This window comes from Phaethon lepturus, unplaced genomic scaffold, assembly GCF_000687285.1.
Source record: "Phaethon lepturus isolate BGI_N335 unplaced genomic scaffold, ASM68728v1 scaffold4931, whole genome shotgun sequence".
Classification (NCBI taxonomy): domain Eukaryota; kingdom Metazoa; phylum Chordata; class Aves; order Phaethontiformes; family Phaethontidae; genus Phaethon; species Phaethon lepturus.
Genome location: NW_010515388.1, coordinates 32,004 through 41,810, shown reverse-complemented (window position 1 = coordinate 41,810; position 9,807 = coordinate 32,004). Strand labels below are relative to the sequence as shown.

At 42.7% G+C, this 9,807-nt stretch overlaps 1 protein-coding gene across 1 annotated transcript in view; it reads right to left on the bottom strand.

Moving 5' to 3' along the window:
* The window catches only part of LOC104627473 (tenascin), a gene marked incomplete at its 5' end in the record, with an annotated part of 41,301 nt that continues 31,494 nt past the window's right edge, over positions 1 to 9,807 (bottom strand). Inside the window, 9 exons of the mRNA XM_010295752.1 lie at positions 1 to 198; positions 698 to 861; positions 2,176 to 2,337; positions 3,013 to 3,109; positions 4,032 to 4,183; positions 6,023 to 6,155; positions 7,151 to 7,281; positions 8,143 to 8,286; positions 8,735 to 8,854. Coding sequence (XP_010294054.1) covers positions 88 to 198; positions 698 to 861; positions 2,176 to 2,337; positions 3,013 to 3,109; positions 4,032 to 4,183; positions 6,023 to 6,155; positions 7,151 to 7,281; positions 8,143 to 8,286; positions 8,735 to 8,854 — 1,214 coding nt within the window. The remainder of the gene's footprint in view (positions 199 to 697; positions 862 to 2,175; positions 2,338 to 3,012; positions 3,110 to 4,031; positions 4,184 to 6,022; positions 6,156 to 7,150; positions 7,282 to 8,142; positions 8,287 to 8,734; positions 8,855 to 9,807) is intronic.

The following is a 9,807-nucleotide window of genomic DNA, read 5'->3' as shown; positions in this document are numbered from 1 at the left end:
AGTGATGCCATAAGATCCCCCCACACCCCCACTCTATATCCCTCCCCCCATCCCCCTGCCCGTAGCCCCTTCACTATCTCTGGGGCTTTACGCTCGCTTCCGTCTTCCTTCAAGATTTCGGAAGCTGGAGGGTCTCAACTTCATCTCCGCAAATTGGATGGAATATTCGTGGCCCTTCCAGTGGAACCAGTTAACACCCTGCAAAGACAAAGATGAAGTGTGGGAGGTCACACATTCGCTTCTTCTTCTGTTGTCAGCCTTTACTGCTCTCGTTTCTGCTTACAGTCTCTTTTCTAACTTGGGAACAGAGGCACAACAAAGTAGAGGGGCTTTGGGAAACACGGGGCTCTGGCCACTAGCGTGCCCAACCTGTACAAACCAACCCACATGCTGTCCCCCAGAGCTGTCAGTCTTCGCCTGGCTTTCATGGCAGGAAGAACGTTTTGTTTCACATGTTGAAAACTACAATTGTTCCCTGCACACTTGGGATATTCCCTTGGAAAAGCATACAAAAACATCAGTATTTCACCAGCTGACATTAAATTCTTGTTTTGTGAGCAACTGCCCATATCTTTCCCTGTCATCCTTTGGTCTGGAAAGCGTTCAGATGTCTGGCTAGCTGAACCACCAGGCAGATCCATAATTGCAATTCCCCTTCTTCTAATGCATTATGGAAGCCTTCAAACACCAAGCTCACCTGACTGTGGCTGTTGTCACCATATCTGCCCATCAGATTGACTCGGTGACAATTCTTGTACCAGAATGCACCCTTGTATGACAAAGCACAGTTGGTGATGGCAGAATCGTTGTCCTTGTCAAAGGTGGAGAATGACCTTCCGTTGTGGTACGTCATGGAGTCACCTGGATGGGGGAGACGAAAGAGCAAAGTCAATGGTTTGCCTAATTTAGATTACATGGGAATGACCATTCTGCAGAAAATGTTTGTGCTGTCCCACGCACTGTCTGCAAAGCCTTGCTGTGTATCTAAGTTTTTAAAAATTTACTTCTTTTACTACAGAAGGAAGTATACAATCTTTGTTGTTGGAGGCAAGCCAAAATATTTTTCCAGGTGGTCTGTAATCCCTAATTTATTAAGTGTTTTTTCATGCAGCTCAATTTCTGCACTACTTGCTGAAAGCTGGATTTTGGCCTTGTACAGAAGGCAATGTGGACAAACCAAGTCCAAAGAGACCTCTGCAAGGAGTGAGTCAAGACCAAAGGAGTCTTTGCCCTTAGCTGGTCCATGTAGTAACGCTACCCATCTTCATTAGCTGAAAACACAGAGATATGTCTGCCTACTGTTGACTTTTCTCACTCCCAGGGTCTGGGTGCCCAGTTACAGATGGGTGCAATAGAAGCAGCCTTCAGTGTACACCTGAAGCAGAGCTCACATTCATGCCTTAGGATCTGTGCTGCTCCATCCATTCATCTTATATCTGAATGCTTAGGAAGAGGAAGTAGTCGGATTGAATCCTACTGGCTGTAGCAGCTACTACTGCTCTGCATCAGTGTGTTTGCCTTCAAAAGACATTAGTTCTACTACTGCTGCATATCCTTTGTCTGTATGCCCATTGGCTGTGCATAAAGCTCATGCGATGGTCACAGGGCTGAGACCGTACACACACATCTCTGTGGTCTGTTTTATGCACCTTGCAGCATGAAAGTGCTGCATAGGAGCAGCCCAAGGAGATATTTCTCCTTTTAAGACATCCTGTGGGGCTGGATTTATCTCTTAATCCTCTGAAGCCCTGAAGAGAACTCAATAAGGGCTGCAGGGCTGTCCCCAGTATGATTACAAATGGCAGATGATTTGTTCAGCAAAATTACAAATCATGTTATAGCAGGACTCTGTTGCATATTCCACTGACAAGAAATGAGGCTGTGCCAAGATATTATTAGCTGTATAAATGACATCCAAGCATGGGCCAAATGAGATATGTGGTTGTTTAATATACTTGTTTATATTCTGTCATAAGCATGCCATAAAATGTGGCATCTAAATGACTGGAAGATTTAAAACGGAAACATAGAATACGTTGTTATGTTCATATTTTCAAACACCTGACATACAAAAGGTACCTGCTGTGATGATGATCGGCAATGTTCACATACTGTTACCTTGAGCTAACTGGGAGGAAATTGCAAATCAGAAGAAAAAAAAAAAATTCATCTCACCTGCTGTGCCGCTGTACCCATCCACTCTTAGCCGGTATCTGCTCTTCGCGTCTCCAACGCTGAACCTGTCGTAGACAGCATAAGCTGTCTCACCTTTGTCCCGCAGATCCACGCGCAGCTCGTACTGGCCCTGAGAAGTGATTTTGTGGAGGTTCTCCAGACCTGTGGAAATAAATTAACATTCCATTTGCCTCCTCATGTTTATTTGTCTACCATCATGTTATCTCATAAAGGAGGTCATACTGGCCAGTACAGATACAGCAGGGCTGTATCACACTGATGAGGGAAGTGAGCTATTTCAGCTGAAGGGTGATGTTAGCACAAAACCAAATAGATAAAACCAGGCTGACTGAGAGACCTCTTCCCTTTACAGTAGCAGGCAGCCCTTTGGAAAAAGTAATCAAAGTTGTGTTGTGTGATCATCATTGTCTTTCATTTACAATGAAATAAAATGTAGTGCAATTTCTGAAAGTTTGCTTTTTACTTCTATTTTCCCCACTCTGCTTTTGTTGCTGGGGGTGTCCTGGGAGTACAGGAAGAAGAAGGTTTGCAATTGCTTCTCAGGTTATCTCCTGACTTCTTACAGAGCAGCAGTGAGCATTGGTTCGGTACTTTCGGTGACCCAAGAAGCGTGACATCTATGAACTGCAACTGGAGGGACTGGCTTGGACCTGGCAATTACAATCTCCCTCACAGCATGCTGTCTCTAGCCTCCTTTGTGCAGATTATGTTCCCATTTACAAATACTCTTGCCAACTAAATGGAGGCTTCAGAGGGCTCCTAGTCTTTTGGGCTTTGTGTTTTCTTTTTAAAAAAAGACAAATTCTTGCCACTTACCGATCCAGAATTCATCCTTAGGATCTCCAAAACCAGCCACATAAGTTCTCCAGTTCTTGTAGAAATCTTCTTTTCCATTTTGACGCCTCAGGAACACCTGCAAACACCACATGCAAGAATTGTTACCAACAGACTGTCTTTGACAGAAAAACCACTAACAATGTGGCTTTTACAAACGCAGAGGCTGACATTGCGGCTCCCGTGCCCTTGCCACCCAAAGCAGCAATCCCACGGCAATTACTGAATGTCTGTTGAACGCTCTGTCAAGTCTGTTGAACACTCCTTTTCTCTAGTTTATTCACTGGGTTCCCAGGCTCCCCTGAGTGATGTGGTCTTTTAGTTGTGGCTCTCTGCTGTTTTAACAGCCCTTTGCAGTTCTGTATTTCTCAGTCAGGACCTTCTACATCCTCTAGTTTCCTAGCCATGCATTTCTCCAGCTCCTCCTTCCTCTCTGCGCCCAGATCCCTCTGACATGTTCAGATTTGAGGACATCAGTACAGAGAGCTGGCATTTTTATTGCCATTCATTTGTTGTCTGGGTGGGATGTGTCTCTTGTATAATGGCCTGGGAAGCCCAGCCTGCCACCAAACCATGTGGCTGCTGAACAAATGCTTTCTCTGGCCTGTGTTCTCTCTCATTCAAATAGAGTCAGTCTGCCCTCTTCTCATCTAATTACCTATTTAGAAGCTGTGAATCTGATCTAAGATGGTCATTCCAGGACCCCCTACAGCCAGTGGAGAGAGATCAGTGCTTTTCCCAGGTGCTGAAACCACTGGTCTGACCCATCCGTTGGAGACACTTCTCTCTCCTCCAACTACAGAAAGAGCTGGTAACCTTGTAGGCACCAAGGCATCCTACTCAAGATAAAATTCCCCAAATTTATAGACAAGTCAGCCCTACTCTGATAATAGAGCACTATGACAGATGCCATAGATGAGCAGGGGTGGGATCTGCCACCCCTGCTCCTAGCACAGGCAGATGCATGTGAGGGTGGTGTGGACCCTCTCCCTCTTACTCACAATCCATCCGCCCCCATCCTCGCCCATGTCGCAGAAGACTTGCAGAGGCTGAGCCTTGTCCCCATTCAGGTAAACTGTGTAGAGCCCAGAGGTGGTTTCTCCATTCAGGAGAGCCTGGGAGCAGTCTTTAGGGTAAGGATAGAGAAGACCAGCTGCACACAAAAAAAGAGAAAGCAGTCCTTAATAAACCAGCAATTACCAGGAACGTCTTGAATATAGATGACTCATGAAAATCTGTTGTGGGTCAGTGGCAGAGCCCGGTACAGAGCCCAGGAACAGGCTTGTAATTGCTATCCTACATAAAAAGATTCACAGTAAACGGCAGATTGATGTAAATTTTTCTTTTGAATATGCTTTTGCACATCTGTCTACACTCTTAGAAGTGCTGTGAATGCCAGATAACTACTCTCTGCTATGATGGGAGTGCATCCTCCAACTAAGTATTTAAATGGCATGAGCTGTGTTTACAGCAACTTTTTGGTAAGACCAAATCTACTAATCTCTGATTATGTGACAGAAAATGGAGAGGAAAACATAAAGGCAGGATAAATAAATAAACAAATAAATAGGGAATATTTTGTTAGCAAATACGATATTAAATATGTAATAAAACTAGGCTTTTAAAAACCAAACAATAACAGTTGGAACTACAGGGAAATGTCATTAAACATTTCTTTCCGACAACAAGCTAATGGCATCCTTGCAGTCAGAACAATTTCTAACCCCCAAAAAAAGCTTTTCTTTTTTTCTTTTAAAATTCCTTTAACTTTTTCAGCCAATGGTCTAATTAAGTGATGTTTTAGGTGTGTCCATACTAGAGTTTTTAACTGTGGCTGCTCACAGAATGGCTGTTGCTCCCTTTCCAGTGTGTTGCACATCCCTGCCTGTGCCTCAGCTACAGAGAATTTGCATCAGCTTTGGGATTTGAAGAAAAGCATCTGTCTTGCAGGGAGCTACTTCAGTGTTTCCCTCTCACTAAATGGCACACAAATGTGTGTTTAGCGTTAAGGCTGGGCTTAAGTGTCTGCCTGAACGAGGCTGACACTGTGTTCGTATGGGTGAAGGCACCCCATTCAGTCCCTGCTTATGGCCAATTTGCCAAACGTCACTTAAATACACTGGAATTAATTCTTCTCCTATTTCTGGTTGTGGATTGCCTCCTGTTGGTGGAGTGCAGCCTGCTCTACACAAGGAGTGACTGTGAGCAGGCTTGGGGCTGCGTGACTTTTCTTAGCACTTCTGTGAGTCCTTGGGCTGAAGTTGGTACAAGCAGCTGAATGGAGAAGGGACATGGCTGAAGGTCCTGCTGCGTCTGAAAGGCTGGAAACTGTGAAAAGTGAGACAAATGACAGGGAAGATTCCACAGTTAGTACTGAACAACTTGTACTTTTTTTAATGTCAGCTGTGAAGTGACCTTCAGAGAACACAATCTATTTTTGCATTCAGCTCACTGGAGAGCTGTTCTGTTAGAGCTGGAACAGCCATGCCGTGTGGCTCTCTGAAAACCGATCTCAGAAAGAAGTGAAAAAACATGCCCAGAAATTCATCTCCTCAGACCACTGAACTGATCTGTTTGTGTGTGTGTGGTTTGCTTCATTTCAACTTAAAATGCTGATTTGTTTTAACAGCTTGCTACGCATCAATACAGAGGTAAATCAGGGTGTCAGTTTGGATTTTAAAGAGTAATGTTCCTTTTGATATTTTACATGGGAAAGGCAGGATGTTTCATCAGAGAGAGGACCTATAGAGGTGACGTGGATGGATATAAAGAAAAGAATTTAATCCTGACAGTCCAGGGAAAGCAGATGACACAACAGCTCAGGGGGAACAGGAACTTTTGCACTGACACTACAAGCAAATGAAATGCATACTGAAAATTGGATTAAAAATCTTCTATAAGGTCTGTGTCTGCTTATTGCAGAGCTCAGCTCTGTCCTGAAAGCAGTAATGTATATGTTATTTCAGTTGTGCATGTGCTTTAAAGTCCTTACTTGTGGTGAAAATAGCCTGGATCATTTTGCTCTTCAGGGATCTGTTCAGCGCCTGGAGTTTTACCGTGTACTGGGTAGATGGGCTCAGCTCTGTCAGGCTGTAGGAAGTTGTCTCAGGGTTTAGGATGACTTCCTATGGGGAAGAGAAGTAATACAGGGAAATCTCAGTGAGAAAATCTTAATGACTGCAACTGTTACATATTTTAGTTTGTCATATTATTTTTTGTGGTAATTACTTATGGTATTTTTAACCATCTAAATTATTTAATACAAAACTTCTATTCCTCTAAGGTTTTTATCAAGCTAACTTTCTTTAGAAGTTTGAGAAAAGTTGTCTGGAAATGAATGTTTACCATCATAATGTATAAGCTGTGTGGTTTAAAAGAAAATCAGCCTAAATGTTCACATGCCTTGAACGTACACATTGTATAGGTGTCTCTGTGAAAGTCATAAAAATTGAGAAGAATCACACTTTAGGACAAGGAAATATCACACACCAGTCTTCAAAAGGGTGTTTTCTGTAACTCTAAAAGATTGATTTTCAGTAAGCTTAGGAAATTTGCCTTCTTGAAAATCAGAACCCTTTCTGACGTACCAGGCTGTGCAGCATCCAAAACTATCTATTACATCATTTTTGCTGGGATTCACCTCATTCATATCTAAACATCTAGTGTAATCTAGTTATGTAGCAACACAATAAAATTATTGGAGAGCAAGAGGCGCTTTCAAAGGTGATTCATCCTGCCTTCGACACCTCACTTGCACAGGGATGAATTCTCCTGAGTTTAGAAAGAGGAATCCCATTCTTTGGTGTGTGTGAGCTTATTCCATGGTACAGGTTTGGAATGAGGAAAAATGATTGCTTGTGCTTTTGCGCGTGTTACGGAGAGATGACTGTCAAAATTCAGGCTGCAATTGAGCTTCTGTTTCAGGATATAATATAGGAAAGTACTTAAGCAGGTTTTAAATGCATTTTAAATGCATTCAGCTAGCACTGAAAGACGTACTTACTATTTCACTATGTTTAACTTAAGGCACATGATTATGTTCCATTGCTGGACACTTCAGAACATCTCTACTGTCCAGTTTTGAGGCACACCCCTTCGGGTTTGGTTACAAGTGCTATACCTTGACTCTGCCATCAATGGACTCGTAGATCAGGAGATAACCAGTGACAGGAGCACGTGGAGGCCTCCAAGTTATCACAGCTGTTTCCGACTGGATCTCAGTGGCACTTAAATCTCTTGGAGCATCCATTCCTGCAGGAGACAACAGATCAGTTACCATCGCACCTATATGGTCTGTAATACACAGTACATCTTAGGTGCAGTATATTAAGATGGGCCAAGAAAACAAACTTTTCCTCCCCAGAAATTTGAAATTAAAAAATATCTTGTCCTAATTTTGTGATTAAAAAGTAATTTTCCCATGGGAAGTTTTAAAATAAAGGTATTTATTTTACCTAAGTTAAAATATTGGCTTGCCTCAGGCACCTAGTTTATAAGCAGTTGCATTGAAGCAAAATTTTTGTTTTTTCAAAAGAAGACTTTTGAAACAAAATTGTGCCTTTCATTATTTCACACAGGAAGAGAGATCAGTATTTACGTATTCCCAGGAAGAAAAATTTTGCTTCCAATGATGCCTCTTTTGAACAGAAAAACTTTTCATACTTGGTTTGGCTACAGCTTCCCTTCTCCACTGTAATTATGACACTGAATTTGTACGGCTTAGCTCTTGGCTTTCTAGTTAATGCCCTGGGACAGGTCAAGTAACAGTCAGGAAAATGAGAAATGTCTGTGATTTCATTGATGCTCATGGAAAGCCGTAAGTATGAAACCAACTATATACCTTCAGCATTAGTAGCCCAACATTAACCCCCAAAGAAGAACTCCTGCTCCTGCTTTGTGTGAGAATCTGTAGAATTGGTGACAGAAAACCACCTTCTTGGATCAGTCACACTAGCCTTCCACCGGAGAAAATTTGGTGCAAATACTATCAAAATTCAGGTTTCTAGTAAAAAAAGCACAATGTGCTGGCTGACTTTATGGTATTAGAGAAAGGTGAGCCAGGTGGGACTAGAAGAGATGGTAGCTCCCTCATAGTGAGGTGGGACATAGCACCTGTAGTAAATTGAGTGGAGAGGGTCTCGCTCCTCTGCGTGTCCTTCAGTGCATGGACACTCAGTGTATACTCAGTTGCAGGTCGAAGGCCCTTCAGGTCATACTCCACAGTGTTTCCCGATACCATCTGAGTAACTTCTGGTTCTAAGAAGAAAACACGAAGAGAACACATGCCGGCATAATTCAGACATGTCATAATGTAATCAACTCCATGGTCTACTCAGTGTTTTATTTTTTTTACTAGCTGGGAGCAAGCGCAAAATAGTAAAAGCCCAGAGCCCACGTCTCTGCTTACACCTATGCTGAATCTGAATTAACACGAGTCCTTTATCTAAAAGTATTAGCACTCTCTAGTGTTCATATGAATTATAACACTATCTTTTCTTTTCAAGAATATCAGTTATCTCTGTTCATGTCTGAATTGGGAATGCTTAACTAAAATGATATTTTTTAAAATGCTTCCAGCGAGGCATCTACTTCAAATAAGAGGCCCCTGCCATCCTCCTGGAGTCACATTGCTGCACCCATCTCTGAGCATCTCTCAAGAAGTGTAATACTGTCAGGTCTCTGACCTATCACTAACTCTTCTTACCGTCCTCAGAAGCATAGGAGACAACATAATTATCCACAGCAGCAATTGCTGGCTGCCAGGTTGCCAGAGCCTCAGAGTCTGTGATGTTCACCACTATTAGGCCTGATGGGCTGTCCAGAGCTGAAAGAAAGAGGATAACAGATTGAAGGAATTTGACAAACATTCTTGGCTCTGTGCAATGCTCTGTTCTAAATATACGATATAAAATGCGCAAACACTGCTGCTTGGTGCAGCTTTTATGACCCCCTTTGGAATAGTGGAGCTCTGCAGAAATGACGTCAGTGCCTATAAGAAGGCATCTAATGCCTCCACTGGAAAGGAAGGTCAACGTGTGAAAAGATTAAACACTGGGAACTGACATAACTAACTATGTTCTCAGATCAGTCTTGATATCATCAGTCTCAACAGCTGTCAGAGCTGACATATTTCTCACAATACCCTCAAATCTGGACGGCTTTTTGGACCAAACTCAGGAGAGAGAGCTGGGAAAAATAACTAATGTGACGGCAGCTGATAGGCACTGTGACCTTCCACCAGCTTGCCTGGCATGTTTAAAAATAAACCAATCAAACAGCCAGTCAACCACCCAAAATCCCCACACGTCCTGCCTTGCTTCCTCATGGGACTCTATTTTGCACATAGTTTTATTCTCTCCCTGAATTGGGATAGATATCTGCTTCCAGTACATCTGGAATGGGCTATAAATTTCATGTTATTATCTGATACTCATCATGCTGTTCCTTGCCTCAGTTCTCTGAATATTTGTTAGCCCCCCAAAAAAGAATGAATGAATGAGACTGCAAGGGTGGGGTCAGCAGGAGCATAGTGGACCCCCATTTGCTGCAGGGATATTTAAAGCTGTATTAAAGAAAAAACAGGACTGTGTCTGCTTGGGACACAGTCTGGAACCTGGGAGATGTGGAGTTTGAGTCCACAACAGAAACTGGTCTGAATTGCTCAGCTGAGCTAGTCCTTTGCTCCCTCATCTGTAAAATGATATTAATTTAACTTCTGTTTTTTTCTGATATATTAGGACTGTAAATACATTAGTTGTCTCTGTCTCACTGCAAGTT